Raw genomic sequence first — 21502 nt, forward strand, 5'->3', positions numbered from 1 at the left:
TACTGTTCATCGAAGGTGCCTTCTAGCCATGGAAGGAGCCTTCCATAGTGAAGGTGCGAAGGCGCGTGGAGGTGCCTCGGAGCCGCCTTCAACTCCCTTTGAAGGCGCCTCCAACAGTATTTCCAGCCTTCTTTTTGCTCTTCTACTACTTCAATCGCCTAGGTGATAGTGGTCATCCAGGATAGGGCTCACCTGAACCCATTTTTTGGCCTTCTCCTTGAGTAGGCTTCCGCTCCGGCTTCTCATCCCTTGGAACGTCACACACGTCCTTCTCATCCACTAGTGTACTCTTCCGCAGTACCTCGTCCCTTGGATGCATCAAACCCGTCGGCTCCCTTCTCGTGTCATCCTTCTCGCTAGCTACGTCTTCCGCTCGACTTCTTGTGTTCCCAAGCTCCTGCAAACTTAGACATAAGAATCAAACACAACAGAACTTAACTTAACCTGGTTGATCACATCAAAACTACCACATGATTCCATTAATCTCTCCCTTTTTGATGTGCATCAACCCAAGTACAAGTTAGGGTAAAAACAGTGCAATAAATATTATAAAGAAATTGCATAAATAACATTATAGAAACATTAAGTATAATATTGTAAAATTCAAAATTTTATAATGTTGTAAATGAGTTAGCAAAATTCAAAATTTTAAAATCTCCTCCTAAACTTGTATCTAATCTCTCCCTAAATTTGTGTTTATTCCTCCCCCTTTGATCACATAAAAAAAAATAGAAAAATAATATAAAAAGTTAGAAAGTTTAAAATAAATGTTAGGGGACTTAAAAAATTTCCATAAAGTTATACATTGTATTTGACAAGAAAGAGTTTTAAATAAAATATTTTGTTAGTTCTAAAAATTCGACTAATCCTTAAAGAATTTAAACTTGTGAAATTATTATAACGGTAAATCATTTAATAGTGAGTCAATTAAATATTAAATTCAATAATTGACTTCCAGGCTGTGGCGAGGCACTAGGCCTTCTTGGATATTGGAACAACAACCACTTTCTTAGACAAAGTCTTTTAAAGAAATTAATATTTAATTTTCTTTCTAACATTTTAACCCTATTTTTTTTAAAAAAAAATTAGTCTAAGCATGACTTTGGAATCCAATATAGGTTTCTATCTACTGGATTAATTAAAAATTTTGGAGATATGTAACTTCTAGGGATCTTTCTAATTTGACCCCTGTAAAATCGTAAATACCAATTTAGCCTACCATAATTTCTAATTTTTTATTTTTGAATGTTACTTAATTTAAAACATGCATCTTCTCTTTCCAAAGTTTCGATTTGCATTTTAAATTTATCATTTTCTAGTTTTAAACTATCTAATTGTCTTTTTAAATCAATGTTCTCTTTTTCTAATTTTACCAAATCCTTGAAAAGAATCTTAATAAAATTAAACGACTACTTGGGAGTTAGTACACGTACCTCACTTACCTCATGTTTTGATGCTCCCCCATCATCGCAGCTTTCTTCTAATGATTCTCCCCCTTCATCAATGTTCATTTCTGAGCTACTTTCATCTTTTTCTTGGTGGTCGACCAGTAGGGCTAGCCTGGAGAAGGCCTCAATCTCGGACTCAGAGGATGATGATTCATCTCATGTGGCCTTCAAGTTCTTGTGCTTTGGTTTGTTGCCCTTGTCTTTCTCCTTCTTCTTTAGTTTAGGGTATTCAACTTTGATGTGCCCTTCCCCTTGGCAGTTATAACACCAGACCTTTCTTTTACACCGAAAGTGCTTCTTTTCTTGTGATTTATTAAATTTAATGTATTTACTAAATTTTCTTACCATTAGAGCCGCTTCGTCTCCATCAATTGACTCTTTGAAGTCTAGATCGTTCGTTCTTGCCTTTAGGGCAATGTTCTGACTCAGTCATTTTCTTTGTCCTGTACATCGAAATTCGTGTAATTCGAATGTAGAGAAAAGATTTTCTAAAGTACTCACCTCGAGATCTTTGGAGATATAGTAGGAGTCTACTTTAGATGTCCATTCCAGTGTTCTCGGGAACACATTTAAAGCATACCTTCGCATGTCCTGATTGGTTACCATTTCTCCGAGGTTTGTTAGGCTGGTGATTAGCTCCTTGATTCTTTCGTGTAATTGAGCAACCAATTCGCCTTCTTCCATTCAGAGATTGTTGATTTGGTTCCGGAGTAGATTCCGTTTTACGAGTTTGGCTTTGGACGTACCTTCGTGTAGTTCTAGAAACTTCTCTCAAAGTTCCTTTGCTGATTCGTAGGTGCCGATTCTGTTGACTTCTTGCGGAGGTAGCATACTCAGTAGATGGAGTTCGGCTCGTCCATTTGCCATGAAATCTGCTTGCTCCTTTTTGGTCCATTGATACTCCTCTTTATCTTTCGGTGCTAGAAATTCATATTTTAATATTAACAATAAATCAAAATTAGTTTTAAAAAATACGTCCATGCATTTCTTCCAAGACGCAAATTCTCCCTTGAATTTTGGCGAGTAGATTGTCAGTCCAGTCATCGTTTCGGTGCTTCAGTCGGTGGTTAGTCCTTCTGAGGCGGTTGGACTCTGATACCACTTGCTAGGACCCTTGGCGGCCGGCTTGAGGGAGTAAATTGCCTATCAAAAATAAAAATTAATATCTTCTCGATCTTTCAACTCAGATTGTAGCACACTTATAAAAAGAAATTGGATAAATAATTAAACAAAAGACACAAAGGAATTACTTGGTTACAACCTAGGTGGTTGTTAATCCAAGGCAAATGAAAGCGCTAAAAAGATCTCCTTCGTGTAGGCGGAGAAGCCTATTACACTCGTTAAAAGCTCAGAAATATGCTAGGAAATGAACACTAGAGTTGATATCTATTTTCTAGGTACATGGGTCTTTTTATAACCCCTGGAAAATCTTATCCGAAGCTGGAAGACGCCTCGAACAGGCTGGAAGGCGCGTCCAGCGAGGCGCCAAAGGATAAAGCTTTATCCTTTGGCAATGACTAAACTCATCCTGGTCGAAGATGCCTTCCATAGGGCTGGAAGGCGCCTTCATACTGTTTATCGAAGACGTCTTCTAGCCATGTAAGGCACCTTCCACAGTGAAGGTGTGGAGGTGCCTTCAACTCCCGTTGAAAGCGCCTCCAGCAATATTTCTAGCTTTCTTTTTGCTCTTCTGCTGCTACGATCGCCTGGGTGATTGCGGCCATCCGGGATAGAGCTCACCCAAACTCATTTTTCAGTCTTCTCCTCGAGCAGGCTTCCGCTCTAGCTTCTCGTCCCTCGGAACGTCGTCATGTCCTTTTCATCCACCGGTATACTCTTCCATAGTAATTCGTCCCTCGGATGCACTGAGCCAGTCGACTTCCTTCCCGTGTCATCTTTCTCGCTAGCTGTGTCTTCCTCTCGACTTCTTGTGTTCCCAAGCTCCTACAAACTTAGATACAAGGATCAAACACAATAGGACCTAACTTAACCTGATTGATCATATCAAAACTACCACGGGGCTCCAACAATTATTGAGCTTTCAACGCCTGTAAGAGGCTTCTCCACCTTCCAAGAAGGAGATGTTTAGTGCTTTCACTTGTCTTGGATTAGCAACCTCCCTGGTTATAAACCAAGTAACTCTTCTGCCTCTTATAATTTTTTTTATATTTTATTTAATTATTTAATTTGTGTTTATCTTTGCTAAACAATAAAGTTAAATTGTTAAATTGTTATTGTATGGCTATTCGTCCATCTCTATCCGGCAATCAAGAGGCCTACAAGAGCAACTTTTTTTTTTAAACCAACAACACAAATTCATTTCTTAATATATCATAGTCAATATCATTTTATAGAAAAAGTCATCAAATAAAATTTCATCAATAATTTCATTACCAATATATATTAAAATAATAATATTTTAAATACAAGTACAAGATCACTTAATAATATACCAAATAATAATTTATAATAAACAAACTAGTAACTATAATATTTTAACAATAATGATCTAATAAAAAATAATTATCATACTAGCACCAATTTACAATTGTTATACCATAAAATAGCAATAACTGTTATATCGGTAAATTAGAGAAAAATCCCCAATGGTAATCATAACTTTGCATGCAATCCCCATGCCTAAAAAACTTTGTTTCCACTCCCTACATACAAAGTATTACTTGTTTCAACTCCCTCATGCAAATATTGATACCTAAATTGCCCCTCAGATTTTTTAGGTACAAAAAGTCCAAAATTGAGTACAAAAAGTCTGAAAACGAGTATAATTCTTCTTAAAGTGAGTACTTTATATTAAAAATCGAGTATATTTTCTATCAAAATTATCCCTCTTATTTTTTAGGTATAAAAAGTCTAAAAATAAGTATAATTCCTGTTAAATTCAGCACTTTACACTATAATCCAGTACTCTATACTAGGATCGAGTATATTTTCTATTGAAATTAACCCATATTTTTTAGGTACAAAAAGTCAAAAATTGAGTACAAAAAGTCCGAAAATGAGTATAATTTTTCTTAAAATCAGTACTTTATATTAAAAATCGAGTATATTTTCTATTAAATTCAGCACATTAAACTAAAATCGAGTATATTTTGAGGTGAAAAAAGAATCGTACTCAATTTAATAGAAAATATACTAGATTCTAATTTAATATACTGAATTTAAGAGGATTTATACTGATTTTTGGACTTTTTGTACCTAAAAATATCATGGGCAATTAGGTAAATATGTTTGACTGGGGAGTGAAAAGAAAGTTTTTCATGGATGGGGACTACATGTAAAGTTGTGTTTACCAATGGGGAGTGCATGCAAATTTACCCCTGTTATATTGAGTTTTATAACAACAATACACATTGCAACAACACATAAAAAGAGCACAATAATTTAGAAAAAAAATAACAATTAACTGTATACAACAATAACACTTATGTAGATAATAATAGTAATAAAATATTATAAATATATTTTCTTCAAGATCCAAAATAAATTAGTCATGCTTGTGATTTATTAGCTAGGAAGAGCAAAGTTCTCCATATCTTTCAACAAAAAATCAAGTTTGCTAGTATTTTCAAGTATATCCTAGATAATTTTATGTAGTAAGATAGCTCAAGTGGTCTTTCTTGGTCTAACTCTTGCTTCGTATTCTTTTATTATACTTAGTCTTTTGCAAGAAGAGATAAATATTCTATAAATAACAATTAAAAATGTTCCTGTTATTTTAGAAGAAAAAGGAATAGAGCATGATTAATACTATTATAATTATAAGAATAAATAATTTCTTAGTATTATTGTTCAAATCTAGTACAAGATTATGACATTTAATAACATAATTTATTCCAAGACCATGCCATTATTTTTCACATTATTTTAAAAAGGTAAAAAAATTAAATAATAATAATAAAATATAAGGAGAAAAAAACTAGAGCTAAATAATCGACTTTTGCATAGGTTAAGAAAATTAATCTAGTCCAAGTAATTAGTTAGAAAGTTAAAATTCTGATACTAAAATATTTGATCAAAGTAATAACAAAAAGTTTAACAAACTAATTGTTATATGAAAAAGATTAGACCAACTTAAAACTATAGTCTTGGAACAAATCAATTAGAAGACTATCTATAATTTTAAATCAACCTTAAAACAATCATAAAATAAATAATAAAAATTATCTACAATGAAATCTAAAATTCAATTAGACAAGAATATCGAAGTATTTTTAACTCATCAAATTTAATGCACTACCTTAAATAAGAATTACTATTACCACCTACCTAAGCATGAGATTAGACCATAACAATCTCATTCGTTTTCTCACTTGGATGGCTTAGTGGTGGTGTAGAGGGGCGTCGAGGTGGTGGGGACAACGAGGAGAGCCGACTATTGCATCTTCAACTTGTTCAGCTACTACTTACGGTCCATCTCAATGATAAGGAGAACTACGAAAATAAGAAAAATGATGCAACAATCCTTGAGCCTTTTCTGATGCTAAGGAAGTGCTTCTTGGTTGCGGTGACCGTCTCGACAATTATATCCCTACCTTATGCAATAATCATAAACTCCTAGATAAAGCTCAGTATATGGGAGAGCAAGCCATCAATTTGTTCTCAGATGAAAGAAGAGATTAGATTATTTTAGAAAAAATAAAGTGGTTTAGAATTTTTTTTTTATCAATTTCAAAATGGATATATTTTTTAATTAATATGTAAAACTAGTTATCTTGTTTGATAAATCCGCCTATTAAAATTCCCTTGTTTATTCCAATTGATTAATTTTGTTTATTTCAGCACGCGTTGACTAGTAATAAGATGTTACGGTTGACGTGTCAGACCTGCAGTGGCTCGCTGGTAAAGGGGTCAGCATTGAGTCAATGCCCTCTTCAGCTCTTCTACACCTCTTCGTTGTTCTTCCTTTGCATCGAGGGAGAACGATAGAGGACGCGAAGAATCGGAAAGGGCGCCGAAACGTAAAGGAGGCGCCTTTCCGATTCTTGTCTTTCGCAGCGGCTTTCGAGATCCCAGTGCTTCAATGGCGGTCAGTCCTTTTTCTGATTTTTGCCCTTTCTGACGACATTTAGGACTTTTTGCTTTTACTAATTTCCTTGGAAATGATAAATTTTCGATCTCGGGCAGTTTGATTGGTTCAGTTGGACTTTGTTAGGGCTTGTTGAGCCGTTTGAGTTTTGTTTGATTGATTGTTGATTTCTTTGGTCCACTCCGTGTTGCTTCTTCTGTTTCGCAATCGATCGGTGTTTATGGTTGTTAAAGTTGGAGGTTTAGCAAACTATGTCGCCTTCCGAGGTGTATGGTAGAATAGGCATGTGTAGGGTTACGTAGTCTGTCGGATCAAGGAAAAGGGATCAGCTATGGATTTCTGGCCGAGGTAATTAAGTTCAAGTGTGGGCCGTACCAGAAGATCCTTATCCATTCACCCTTGATCCTCCCTTTGGGTTTTGGGATATGAACGTAGTGGCTGCCTTCAGATTCTATACTTCGGCCATATCCTGCGACGTTCACACTGCGTAGGTGATGTCGAAAAGACAGGGTATGGTCTTTGGGATAAAGTGATGACAGTGTTTAGGGAGCCATTTGGACAGCTGTAGCTTTTACTTCTGTTTCTATATTGGTTACTGGGAGACAAGGCTATTTTTTATTTTATTTTATTTTATTCTATTACTATTATTTTAAAAAACAACTTTCCTACCTATTACTGGCTGAATTGTTCTACAAAGCTTGTTTCTATTGTTTGGATATGGCCTTCCTCTTGTATACAATTCAAAACTTAGGCAGGTAGGAGCTTCTCTGGAAATAGATGGATGCCACACCATTTAGTTTTTGTTAGTACTTCAATGTCTTTCTTGCTTTATTTATCTGTTTATCATTATTGTCATTATTTAGTTTTTTCCAAAACAAATATACTAGTAATAGTTGGGAAGAGCATATTATCTGATCCTGTCCGAATCAGAAGTCAAAGGACGCTGGTGACGTGGCGCTCCCTGCTGGATCCTCGAGTGCTCCGGCGAACCTGCAACAAAACCGAGCCGGGAGGAGTGTCCCGACGACGGCCCTCCGACGCTCAAGTCAGGCGAGGAATAACAAAGAGGTGGCTTCAGAGATTCAGACCAGCGTACCTCCGGTGAAGAAATTGAGACCTTATATAGACCTCTCGAAGGAGCCTGGGCGCGCCAATCAAAGCAATCACCTGCTTTCGACCATGCCCAGGTATGGGTTTGTCAGAAGGGCATCCATAAGGCCATACCGCTACTGTATCAACCTCTCCATGATGTGACGGGGAAATCCTCCATCGTGCAATCTTGTGTACGACATAATCATCAAACATGCCTTTGCTGACATCCCATATCCTGAGCCGAACGAATAGGCCGCTTGGCTAACCTTTGTATCCTCGCCCTTATCCTGGCCGAACGGACCACCCCGCCCTTGTCCCAAATGTAGACACCGCCGGCCATTCGATCCTCCGCCGGAAACCCAAACCCATGGCTGGTTATCTCGCCCGGACCGCTCAATCGCCGACGCGCCATTACCCGCTTAGTCCCCTCCATCCGTCCTCAGCCGACCCTTGAAGTGGGTCCCCATTCTTATCGCCGATCACTTGCCTTCCTTCAAGTCTAGTCGAGGAGGCGTGAGTCCAACCGATCGACTATGTGTCCGGCGGGCCGCCGCCTTACCGCCGCTATAATATCCCGCTCAAATTTTACGCCAAATTTAGCCGCTCTTCGCTTGATGTCTTGGCGCCAACGTGGATGTTTGCTTGTCTAAATCTTCTCGAAAATCACGCAAACTTTTCATTAAGTCAAGCACGCGGTATGGGCGCATTAATCTGGTGACGATCGCCACGTGGCTCTTCGCGGCGGTGATGATCCGTCGATGGGACGCCGATTATTTTGAAATGGACGGTTAGATGATGACCTCGTCTCTCGTGACCTGCATCACATGGACGAGCGCTCCATGCCAAATAAATCAGGACTATTCCTCTCGCATTCTCTGTTTCATCAAGGCGCTGAAAATGACTATATCAGCTTGTCCTAGTTCTTGCCTCTTGGCGGTTTTCGGCTTTCTGGTGATCCTCTCCGTTCATCTTCCCTCAGTAAGCTTCTCCCTTCCTTTCGTTCGGCCTTTCCCTTTCGCGTGGAACTCCTTTCGTTCCCTTGCTTGCGAACTCTTATCTGTCCTCCGTTTCCGGGTTTCTTTCGGCTTCCTTCTTTCTTTTTCTTAGTACTTTAGTCATGGCAAGCACTTCCGTACCCGCTGTTGATATTCATGGTCCCTGGTATATGACCATGGAAAGTCGGTTTGATGAAGAGGGCGCTCGGCGTCTTGTTCGGACGTACGGGATCACGGACGACCATGAAATAGTTGTAGCCGACCCGACCGACCGGCCCCATAACCCGCCGATCGGTACCATTTGTTTTTTTCTGGACCAATTCCAGGGCGGCCTTAGATTTCCCACCCATCCTTTTGTTTTGGAAGTTTGTAATTATTTTCGCGTCCCGCTCGGCCAACTTGTGCCGAATTCCTTTAGGTTGCTGAGCGGGGTGATCGTCCTCTTTAGGCTGCACAGTATCCCACTCGACCCCCAAATATTCCACTACTTCTTCTACCCCAAACAATCCGAGTTGGGTACTTTTATTTTCCAAAGTAGAATAGGCTTCAAATTTTTTGAGAATATGCCGACCTCCAACAAGCACTGGAAGGAGTTCTTCTTCTTCATGACGACTTCACGAGCGGCCAAGATTCCGGACCAAATGGCAGCAATCCAAATTTACCTTCATGCGACAACGTTGTCCGTCACGTACAAAATCGACGATTGCTTCTCAAGGGGTGTTGTACATTTTGGATTATCTCCTCGCCAATCTCCCCACCGCACGGGTAAGGACTCTTTACCCTTCGCCTTTTTATCTAAGCGATTTTAATTTTTTCCACCGAAGTCATGGCCCAAGGCTGGATCATCCAAATCAAGGCCGTGGAAATCGAGGCGGCTACCAAAAGAACTCGGAGCGGGGTCTCATCCCCAGCCGCCCGGCAGGTGCAGGAAATGAGGTTGCCCGTCCGCTTAACGGAGGTCGAGGCGGATCTGTTCCTTCTGCTCCACCGAGGGAGTCCCCAGTGCCGGATTCACCATCGAAGTTCGGAACGTCAAGAGGCTCCGCCTTCCACCGACCCAAGAGGGCGAACCACAGGCGCCGATAGTTCGCCCGATCGCACGCCGTCGCAGATCAGGACCCCGTGGCCTCGCCCACCGCACAGCCCTCCGGCTCTCCTCCACGGACTCGTCGTCGCCACGAGGTGAAACTTCAACCATAGGGGAGTCCTCGAGACGGCCACCCGACCATCAAGACTACCCTTCGATTCCCATCGGAGGAATATTTATTGTCACGACCGCCATCGAGCCCGCTCACGAAATAACCTCGACGGGTCCGCCGCCAAACTTTTCGAGGACGCCTGATCTGGTGGCCCTCATCGATGCCCCAAGCGATAACCATACGCAGCAGCCACCTGTAGGTTCATTTTCTTCCCTGCCACTCTCGTTCGATTTTATTATTTCCCTTACAACAGGATGAGCAAATCGCCACTAGCCAGCACTGGAGGATCTCATGGAAAACCCAAGTCTCGGTCCATCGGCCGAGCGGGAGAAACAAGCCCGCAGGCCGACCTGGCTACAGAGGTGGCTCGACTTGAAAGCTTGGTGAAGAAGTGCGACGCAGACGTGAAGTGCGCCAGTAGCCAGAAGAAGCAGGCAATTGCTGATATGGACAAGATGAAAGTTGAAGTCCGAGCCCTAGATCAGCAATCTAAGGAGCTGGAAGCCCAACTAACTGCCGAACGGGATGGGCGCTCAGCTGAACGCACTAAAGCGGAGGTCGACCAGAAAGTTCTCCAAGATTTACTTATTGCCTCCCGGGCGGCGCTCAGAAAATATAAGGAGGGAGAGCCGAGTCGCCTAGCAGCAGCGCGCCAAGAATACCTCCGCTCGGAGCGGTTCGGCGCAAAATTCGGTGGCAACGTCTCCTCAACTTTCGCCGAGGCGGTCAAGGTCACCATGGCGTACTTGAAGAAGGGGGGGCACCTTCCTGCTGACCTGAGCATTTCCTCTTCAGATCTGGCGGCTATGATTGACGATATCCCGGACGCCTTTTTTAATTTTGAGGACCCGGAGTGAGGCGAGTTCTTCCAAGTACTTTCTGTATTTCATCCGCTCTGCGGATGTAAAATTTTGTACGTGCCGTTCGGCATAATTGTGTTCCTTTGCTTGTATTTTTGTTTGCCCTTCATTGCCCCTTTTTAGTTTGTTTGGTGCTTATTCGTAGAATCAGTTAAGCTCCACGTGTTTCCCACTAGACGACCGATCAGGTTAATCAATTGACTCGTTTTCCTCGAAATCGTTTAGCGCTTGGCTATACTGTTTGCATTCAGTGAATGCGAAGTATTGGCAAACTGATGGCCGATCGGCCTTAATCAATTTAGTACCTGCGAACGCTCGTTATTTGGCGTCCTTAGTTCCGTCCAGTAAGTTCACAGTCGCGGGTTCGACTCTCGACCTCTAACGACGGAGCTCGTCGGCCCGGATATTTATAGCCGGTCGGCGCGGCTCTAGATCTTTAACGACGGAGCTCGTCGGCGCGGATATTTATAGCCGATCGGCGCGGCTCTCGATCTTTAACGACGGAGCTCGTCGGTCTTCCGCTCGGACGTTTATAGACGCCGGCTCGTCTCTCGATCTTTAACGTCGGAGCTCGACGGCGCGGATATTTATAGCCGGTCGGCGCGGCTCTAGATCTTTAACGACGGAGCTCGTCGGCGCGGATATTTATAGCCGGCTCGATCTTTAACGACGGACCTCGTCGGTCTTCCGCTCGGGTTTATAGCCGGCTTGTCTCTCGATCTTTAACGCCGGAGCTCGACGGCGCGGATATTTATAGCCGGTCGGCGCGGCTCTAGATCTTTAACGACTGGACGGCGCGGATATTTATAGCGGGGCTCGATCTTTAACGACGGAGCTCGTCGGCGTGGATATTTATAGCCGGTCGGCGCGGCTCTCGATCTTTAACGACGGAGCTCGTCGGTCTTTCGCTCGGACGTTTATAGACGCCGGCTCGTCTCTCGATCTTTAACGTCGGAGCTCGACGGCGCGAATATTTATAGCCGGTCGGTGCGGCTCTAGATCTTTAACGACGGAGCTCGTCGGCGCGGATATTTATAGCCGATCGGCGCGGCTCTCGATCTTTAACGACGGAGCTCGTCGGCGCGGATATTTATAGCCGGTCGGCGCGACTCTCGATCTTTAACGACGGAGCTCGTCGGCTCGGATAGACGATCGGCGCTGCTCTCGATCTTTAACGCCGGAGCTCGACGGCGCGGCTATTTATAGCCGTCGGCGTGGCTCTAGATCTTTAACGACGGAGCTCGTCGGCTGATATTTATAGGCGGTGGCGCGGCTCTCGATCTTTAACGCGAGCTCGTCGGTCTTCCGCTCGAACGTTTATAGGGCGCGTCTCTCGATCTTTAACGCCGGAGCTCGTGGCGCGGATATTTATAGCCGGTCGACTCTTTAACGACGGAGCTCGTCGCGGATATTTATAGTCGGTCGGCGCGACTCTCGATCTTTAACGACGGAGCTCGTCGGCGGATATTTATAGCCGGGCGGCTCTCGATCTTTAACGACGAGCTCATCGGCGCGGATCGAAGCGGCTCTCGATCTTTAACGACGGAGCTCGTCGGTCTTCCGCTCGGACGTTTATAGACGCCGGCTCGTCTTTCGATCTTTAACGTCGGAGCTCGACGGCGCGGATATTTATAGCCGGTCGGCACGACTCTAGATCTTTAACAACGGAGCTCGTCGGCGCGGATATTTATAGCCGGTCGGCGCGGCTCTCGATCTTTAACGACGGAGCTCGTTGGTCTTCCGCTCGGACGTTTATAGACGCCGGCTCATCTCTCGATTTCCCTGCCGGAGGGTTTATAGACGCCGGACCGTCTCCCGGTTTCCCGGTCGGAGGGTTTATAGACGCCGGTCCGTCTCCCGGTTTCCCGGCCGGAGGGTTTATAGACGCCGGTCCGTCTCCCGGTTTGCCGGCCGGAGGGTTTATAGACGCCGGTCCGTCTCCCGGTTTCCTGGCCGGAGGGTTTATAGACGCCGGACCGTCTCCCGATCTTTAACTGAGCTTGCATATATAAACCTCCCTGCCGAGCGGCTCGGGGGCCTTCGGATAACCAGCCGTTCGGCTATGAACACAGAATGCCTTGGGAATAATTTGTTTCCTGCGACAAAAGGAGTACAGCTATTTTGAATTTACACAAAATAGAGCAACAGCGCACCTCTCACCCAGCTCTATATGGCTGAAGGTGATTTGCACTCCAGGGCCGGTCCAGCATCCGACCTTCCGCATCCTTGAGGTAATAAGCGCCCGAACGGAGCTTCTCGACCACTTCAAAGGGTCCTGCCCAGGGAGCTTCCAACTTGCCGACATCTCCGACCGGCTTAACTTTCTTCCAAACTAGGTCGCCTACTTGAAAGGCTCTAGGGATCACGCGCCGGTTGTAGTTCTGTTTCATACGTTGCCGGTACGCCACGCTTTAGCTCTTTCCTCTTCGACCAAGTCTAGCTCCATGCTCCTCCATTCGGCGTTATCTTCATCATAGTTTTGCACCGAACGGACTCCACCCCAACTTCAATCGGGATGACTGCTCGCCTCCATATACCAAGTAGATTGGCCATGACCCTGTCAAGTGCTTCCTGCACTAGTCTTTCTGACTCTGCCTCCAATGCACTCGTAGCTTCATCCAAAAGTAAAATTCGAGGATCTCTCGAAATTGCTCTGGCAATTGCAACTCTTTGCTTATGACCACCAGATAGTTGTGTTCCGTGTTCGCCAACCATAGTGTCAAGGCCCTGAATATGATATTTGTCGCTTCCATTTTTAGAAGCAAAAAATAGGCTCTAATTTTACACAAATCAGGGTGAAGCGTACAAAAAATAATCTATTTGCTGAGTTCATAAATTGGAACCAATGTGCTTACCTGAGGCAAGATGTCCATCCCCCATTGGTCGAACGGGCAGGCCACAGTTGATGCTTTCATCTCATCTGCCGGTCGGTGGGACATGCTGTGATACTTCTGACAGGATAGACAATTTGCCACGGTCCGGGCAGTATCCTTTTGAAGTGTTGGCCAAAAATACCCGGCTAACAAAATCTTCCTGGTTAATGACTGTCCGCCTGGATGTCCACCGCACGAACCTTGGTGCACTTCTCGAAGGATATACTCGGCATCTTCCCAGCTGACGCATTTTAGGAGCGGACGGGAGAAGGCCTTCTTGTAGAGTTGATCTCCTACGAGGGTGAATCGACTAGCCCTTCTCTTCAGTAAATGAGCTTCTTCCCGGTCGGATGGGGTAGCTCCCGAGCGCAAAAACTCCACAATAGTTGTCCTCCAGTCGCTCGGGTATGTGATGCCCTCCATCCGATCGACATGTGCTACTAAAGATACTTGCTCGATCGGCTTCTGAGAGCCGACCGGGGATAACGCGCTTGCCAGCTTGGCCAATTCATCCGCCACTTGATTCTCCGCCCGGGGGATCTTCTGAATAATCACCTCCCTAAAGTTGAGCTTAAAGCAGCCAACTGGGAATCTGAATAGAGGATGACCCGGACGACTCCAATGTGCCGAGCGGCCTGCAATCCAGCAATAAGGGCTTCATATTCTGCTTCGTTGTTGGTCGCTCGGTAATCTAGCCGGACGGAGAGCTGCATCCGCTCTCCTTGTGGGAACAGCAAAACTATGCCAATTCCGCTCCCGTGTCTAGTGGACGATCCATCCACGAACACTTTCCACACAGCTTCGGGTTCCGGGTCCTACACCGCTTGTGCTTTGATAGCTGATCGGGGTTAGTATTGAATATCAAACTCGCTCAGCTCGGTCGTCCACTTGATCAAACGCCCGGACACTTCCGGGTTAAGGAGCACTGTTGGTCAGCATGACAATGGTGTGCGACAAAAAGTATAGATGAAGCCTCCGAGCGGCGAGCACCAACGTGAAGGCTAATTTTTCGAGACCAGTGTAGCGAGACTCGGCGTCTTTTAATATATGGCTCATGGCTGTTCTGCTTAATCAAGGCCAAACCGACCGCATGCTTGGTGGAGGACAAATACATCAAAGGGGTTCACCCATGGTTGGCTTGGCCAGTACAGGTAAGGAGTTCAGATAATCCTTCAACTCCCCAAACGCTCGGTCGCACTCAGCGTACCATTCAAACTTGGTGGCTCGGCGAAGTATTTTGAAGAACGGTAAGCTCCGGTCGGATGATTTTGAGATGAACCTGGATAAGGCTATGTTCCGACCGGTCAGCCGCTGGGCTTTCTTCAGATTTTGAGGTGGGGGCATATCCTGCAATGCTTTGATCTTACTTTGGTTAGCTTCGATACCCCGCTCAATATAGCCCAAGAAACGTCCTCCTTTGGCGCCGAACAAACACTTATGAGGATTTAGCTTGACCCCATATTTTCTGAGTGTATGGAAGGTTTCTTCCATATCTTTGCATAAAGTGGCCGCTCGAAAGGATTTGATGAGGATGTCATCTATACCTCCGTGTTCAGTTGATTTGCTCGGAAGACCCTATTCATCAATCTTTGATATGTTGCTCCGGCATTTTCAGTCCGAACGGCATCACCGTATAGCAATACGTCTCGTCCGTGTAAGCTAACTTTTCACGATCTTCAGGCGGCGGGATGATAGCCTTGTAGGCGTCCGGATACATATAAGCTCGCGATCCATTGTAGAATCTGAGCTGGTCGATTCGGGCGAGGGTAGAAATCCTTCGGCACTTTGTTCGGATCTCGAAGTCGACGATACCCTCCATTTATTGCGGCTAGAGCGAGCACCACATCTAACCAACTTGGGAATTGAACCTCCTGTAGTCGGCCTCTAAGAGCCTTTCTACTTCCGCTCGAATGATAATACTCGTCGCTGAAATCTCTTCTCCTTTGTTTTACCGGCCGGACGTGAAGCTTATGTTGGGCTATCCTGGGGGAGACATCGACCAAGCGAAGACGTCATGATTCATCCGGAGGCATTTGACCACTTCTTCTTTCTGTTCGTCCTCCAGGTCGGCGGCAATAAATGTTGTAGCCTTCGATCGGCTCGGATGGATCTGAACCTCCTCCTTTTCATCATAAATTAAAGCAGGAGGTTTCTCGGTTATGGCGTGTACCTCGATCCGTGGAGCCTTTCGCGCTGCGCTGGATTCGGCTCGGACCATTTCCATATAGCATTTCCGAGCGGCCAACTGATCTCCTCGTACTTCACCGATTTTGTCCTCTTCTGATAGAACGTTGACACAACAGCTCGGAATTCGCTTAACGCCGGCCGCCAGTATCACGTTGTAGGATGAAGGGAGTCGACCACCACAAAGTTTGTTGTCCTCGTTCTCCGGAGCGGTTCTTCCCCTAAGGAGATAGCCAGTCTTACCTGTCCGGCCCGTAAACCCGTAGAGGGGTTGTCATTGCTCGGTCGATTGTAGTTGATCGAAGGCCTTTACGAAGATGATGTTGACCGAGCTGCCTCAATGAAGATACGGTGGATGGTGTAGTTGGCTATCACCGCTTTGATGATAAGGGCATCATCATGCGGCATCTCAACTCCCTCAAGATCCTTGGGCCCGAACTGATCTCGGCCTTTTCTTGGCGGCAACCCACCTCATGGATTCCGAGTGCTTTTCTCGCCTGTGAATCTCCTCGGTCGGCCCACATGATAATATTGATTTCTCCCGGAGGTGTTGTTTCTGTTCTCCTCTTCCCGAGCGGATGCCTAGGTCGCTCATTGGACCTTCGAGAGCGATCTTCATGCCTTGGAGGGAAACGCTGTTGGAGATCTCCTATATGTTCGCCGACCGGACTCTTGATGCCGCTGCCGGTGGTCGGGTGAAGGCGATCGACGAGGGTCACCCCGTCGTACGGGATGGGTGATTGAAGGCAAGCCCCGACGGTCGCGGGTGTTGTGGGAGTCGTATTATTGAAAGAGCAAAACATTGGGGTTGATACCCTCTTTTTCTTCATCCTTGGCCGCTCGGCCACCATGATGTGCCCGGGATGCCTCAACTCTTGGTCCTCTTGGTGGCTGATGGGCGTGGGCTGCTTTCGTTCGGCTTGGGCGGACGTTCGGCATGAGTTCCCTTCCGTCGGGCGGCCTCCGCCTCTTCCACATTTATATACTCATTCGCCGGTGTAGCATGTGGTCGTAGTCTCGGGCGGTTTCCGAATGGCGCGGAAGAAATCCCTTCCGCGAGGCCTTGCGTGAATGCGTTTACCATCGTCCGAGGTGGCTGTGGGATGTCCATCGCTATTTGATTAAACCGTTGTATATCCCGAGAGATTCTCTTGGTTCTTGTTTGATGGTGAGCAGTGGCGCTTGTCCTTTGATAACGTCGGCTGCTCACAAAGTGATGAAGGAATGCCGTTCGGAACTCCTGGAAGCTAGTGATAGAGCCGTCCGGCAGCCTTCGAAACCACCTATGTGCAGATTCGATAGAGTGGTGAGAACTACCGGAGTACTGATGCAAGGTGGCGACGCTGTCGAACTTCCCCAAATGATCGTCGGGGTCGGTCGTTCCATTGTAAGCTCCGATCGTCGGTGGTGTATAGTATTTTGGTAACGGATCCCGATGTATGGCTTCAGAGAATTGTCGGTGAACCTGCTCGGGTGGTGCGTCCGCTCGGGGAGCTTTGCCCTTCCTATGATCCCGAATGGGAGGCTCATCGGATGAAGATCCTTGCTCCCCGTGGGCGGGCGCAATTTCTGGGGGAGTACGGAAGAGAGACTCCACGGTCGATCCAGCTGCCGCCCGGCCTGCTGAAGCCGAGGTTGTTTGCTGTTGCGCTCGCTCAGCTTGTGCTTTCTCCTTTTGCTGCGCCACTATCTTGGCTGCCCTCGCCTCGACTATAGCGTCAAACTCTTCTTGTGAGAGTGCCACGGTATGTAGTCTTCCAGCCTCGTCCATTGCTTCTGCTCGGATGCAGGTGCGTTCCCACAGACGGCGCCAAATTGATCCTGTCCGAATCAGAAGTCAAAGGACGCTGGGGACGTGGCGCTCCCTGCTGGATCCTCGAGTGCTCCGGCGAACCTGCAACAAAACCGAGCCGGGAGGGGTGTCCCGGCGACGGCCCTCCGACGCTCAAGTCAGGCGAGGAATAACAAAGAGGTGGCTTCAGAGATTCAGACCAGCGTACCTCCGGTGAAGAAATGGAGACCTTATATAGACCTCTCGAAGGAGCCTGGGCGCGCCAATCAAAGCAATCACCTGCTTTCGACCATGCCCAGGTATGGGTTTGTCAGAAGGGCATCCATAAGGCCATACCGCTACTGTATCAACCTCTCCATGATGTGACGGGGAAATCCTCCATCGTGCAATCTTGTGTACGACATAATCATCAGACATGCCTTTGCTGACATCCCATATCCCGAGCCGAACGAATAGGCCGCTCGGCTAACCTTTGTATCCTCGCCCTTATCCTGGCCGAACGGACCACCCGCTCGGCCCTTCGGTCCCAGCCGGGCAGACACCCGCTCGGCCATTCAGTCCTTCCGCCTTGGCGTCAGAAACCCAAGCCCATGGCTGGGTTACCTCTGGCTCCGCTCGGACCTGCTCAACTGCTCGACGCGGCCATTACCCGCTTAGTTAGCCCTCCATCCGTCCTCAGGCTGGGACCTTTCAGGAAGTGGGTCCCCCATTCTTACCGCCGGATCATTATCCATACTAAAATTTTTTGCTTAAAAATGAACATACATTAGTTTCTAAGTAGGCATTAATCTTATAGTGCAATGATAATTTAGAAGCAAAGAGATTTACAGCAAGGCCTTTGATTTTGTAACATGGCTTTCATGTTCAGTAATCTGTAACCTATCAGATATGCTTGCTTTATTGACATTTTGTCATTAATTACATAATATACTAACTGGAGTTGAAGAACTGGCTTGCTAGGAGAATGTGAACTCTGTTACAATTATTTCAACCTATATTGAAACTGCAGAAGAATCCATTTCTAAGACCTTTTCCAATATACACGTATAAGGGTAAGTTATATGTTCCCCGCTTCAAGTTTGTTGGCATTACATTTTACACTCTATTTTTCTTCAAGAATATCCACTTTATCCTATCAAATACTTAATCAAGGATACATGATATGTAGCACCGATGTGCGTAATTTTTCCATGCTAAATAAACCACATGATCGACTAAAGTGTCCATTTGCAGAAAAAAATGGAGTATACATGGAATGCAAGTAAACTAGAGGGGTACATATAATTTAACCTATGAATTGTGTATGCATTTTCAAGTTGTCAAGAACCACTTGCGAATTTTATATGAAACCAATAGTTGTAAAAAGTCAATTTGTGGGTTGGCAGAATGTTTAAATAGCAACTTATACCAAGCGGCACTGTGTGTGGTTATGAGGAAACTCAAGTTTAAGTCAAGGTTTGTACAGATTAATTGATGGTGCATAAATCTAAAGAGCAGCAATATTTGCATGTGCCTGTCTAGAACTTAAACAGTCATGTTCATTTTAAGAGATTTTTGAAGAGGTTGCTAAAATCTAAAACTGGACTAAGACTCCTGCCACTTGAAGTTTGATTTATAATTATACTGCTTACTTTGTTTTTCTGGAACTGTTACTTCGCATACTGATTCTTATTAGCAGAGAGCACTAGTATTTGTTCCATAGTAAGTGTAGATCACGCTGCTTTATTTGGTTCTTGAGTGAGAAAGTTCTCCATCAATATACTTCATAACACAAAACAAATAATAAGCTTCTATTCTCTTTTATTGCAGCAAGGCACCCATGTTCCTAAATTTGGAAATTGGGAAGGCGATGAGGCTGTTGACACTGTTTCTTTTCCTTACACACAGTATTTTGAGAAAGCTCGAAAGGGAAGAATGGGAACAAAAGCAGTGAATGCAGACAATCCTCATGATAACCCTGAAGAATTTCATGCAGGTGCAACATTGATCCATGTCCCACCACTTACAAGCTCTCCTCACCAAGGTGGCTCACCTTTACACCATGATCCTATCATCCATAAACACACCATAGATTCTCCTAATAATAGATATGAGGATCAAATGCCTTCCGGTGATTATCAAAGTAGATTACATCAAGTAGGCGATGGGTCTGATTACAAAGGGAATACCTCTCCACTGCATCCTCATTATCAAATGAACAATAATGTGTATTCTACTTCTGAAGGGTTGCCAGAGGGTAACTATGGTTCTATGTCAAACTCTCCCGGAGGTTTGAGAATGGCTGGTGTTGGAGATGAAAATACAGTAAGTTGTTCAAGATATGTCTATAATTCATCATCTATTGATTTGGCCAAATACTTAATTATGCAGTGGTTTTCTGGCAGATTAAGAAAGGGCAAGCTGTTCCTAAATTTGGAGAGTGGAATGAAGATCTTTATATGGCTGATGGTTATTCCGTCATATTTAGCAAAGTGAGAGAAGATAAAGAAAAAGAAGGGAGACAAACTCGACCAGCTACTGTTCCCAATGTACCAAACAATACGACAGCTGATAATAGTCAGGAAAACAGTCATGAATCTGCTGTATGTTGCTCCCTATATCCTCGATTAATTTTTAAATAACAATAGCTCCATTTTTTTTATCAGAGTTCGTTACATGGTTTCTGTGTAACATATTGATATGGGTTTTGGTTTCAATCTTAAGGTTAAACATAAACCATCAAGTATGATTAGAAATAACTAAGTTTGTTCAAGGAAACATAAGAGAAACAATCAACAATCAGATTCCTGATACCATTATATTTCTTAGTCTACCTTTCAGGATATTTCTTATTTATGTCAAATATTTTTATCAATTGCTTGAACATGAAATTTTGATGCCGACATTTTTTGTATATTCACCTCAGATACTACCATCAGAGTTGAATGCTTTCATCTAAATAGCCGCCGCCGTATCTTTGTCTAAGCATTGATAGTTCGCCATTCATATGAAGTTAGGAGTGCACTAGTACTTTTATCAGTATAAATTGGTTAATATGGTTGTTACAACTAGTCAGTTCTGGTTCCTATCTTCTATATTTGAAATTGCCAAACTTGAAATGTCGCAATAGAGTCTTGTAGCCATATTAGTAAAGCATATTCTAGCTAGACATTTAATACAGTGTGATTTTGGATCGATCATACTCTACAAGACAAATATTGGCATGTGTTCATATGATACTGTGATACTTTGGATGGACGAGAGTACCAGCCTTGATGTTTTACATTCGATCACTTCGACTTAATGAAATTTGATCGTCTCTCGTGTGTTGTCGTGTTCGACAATTTTAAGCTCATGGAGTGTAAAATAAGACTTGGCTCTTTCTCAATCTAGTCGAATTACATCTTTATGATCTTTCATCTCTCTTTCAACAGACTTGCTCGTGCTTTGGCTGGTGCAAAAAGTGAGCTATCCTCAAAGCTTAGGAAGGCTTGATGCTGTAATTATCCAACAAAATATATACTTATTTTGTGTGATATAAAGGATCTCAATAGATGAAGTCGGTCAATTCCATTGTGTCTTGTTTTGATATTTATCAATCTTTTGCAGATTATTGTGCCTTGTTTTGGTATTATCAGTCTTTTGCAGTATATTGTGCCATGTTTTGATTGTGTATCCAGTTCAAAATAATTGGATGATAATCCAATATATTATTATGAATATCCTTGGGCAATGGATTACTCTCTCTTTTGTCCATGAGTTCTCACTCTTTGTTACAATCTCTAAATCTTCTTTTCCTCTCCACTCTAAAGAGTTCCAAAGCTTTAAATATTTATTAAGATTTGAAATTTAGAGTGTAGATTGCCAATAAATCTTAAACAACTGAGTGGAACAATCCTAAAAAGAATATGCATGTATACCATAGCCTAAGAAGTGTGATGACTAATAAACCCTTACCGATGTAGCCAAACCAAAATCCATATCTACAAAACTGATTGATGGAGTTAGTTGAATCGATTTTAACAGATTTCCC

The 21502-nt window shown here is 44.2% G+C and overlaps 1 protein-coding gene across 1 annotated transcript; it reads left to right on the forward strand.

The window, feature by feature from the left end:
- Positions 1-6336: 6336 nt before the first annotated feature.
- On the forward strand, positions 6337-21100 carry LOC122025163 (RPM1-interacting protein 4-like). Its single transcript, XM_042583932.1, has 4 exons — positions 6337-6495; positions 19300-19794; positions 19875-20072; positions 20904-21100. The coding sequence occupies exons 1-4, from the start codon at positions 6490-6492 to the stop codon at positions 20934-20936; spliced, it is 732 nt and encodes a 243-aa protein (XP_042439866.1). The 5' UTR covers positions 6337-6489; the 3' UTR covers positions 20937-21100.
- Positions 21101-21502: the final 402 nt, after the last annotated feature.

Source organism: Zingiber officinale, chromosome 9B, assembly GCF_018446385.1.
Source record: "Zingiber officinale cultivar Zhangliang chromosome 9B, Zo_v1.1, whole genome shotgun sequence".
Lineage (NCBI taxonomy): Eukaryota > Viridiplantae > Streptophyta > Magnoliopsida > Zingiberales > Zingiberaceae > Zingiber > Zingiber officinale.

Coding starts and splice junctions, on each gene's coding strand:
- LOC122025163 (XM_042583932.1), top strand. Junction 19,795..19,874: donor GTGTTGGAGATGAAAATACA/GTAAGTTGTTCA, acceptor GTTTTCTGGCAG/ATTAAGAAAGGGCAAGCTGT. Junction 20,073..20,903: donor AAAACAGTCATGAATCTGCT/GTATGTTGCTCC, acceptor CTCTTTCAACAG/ACTTGCTCGTGCTTTGGCTG.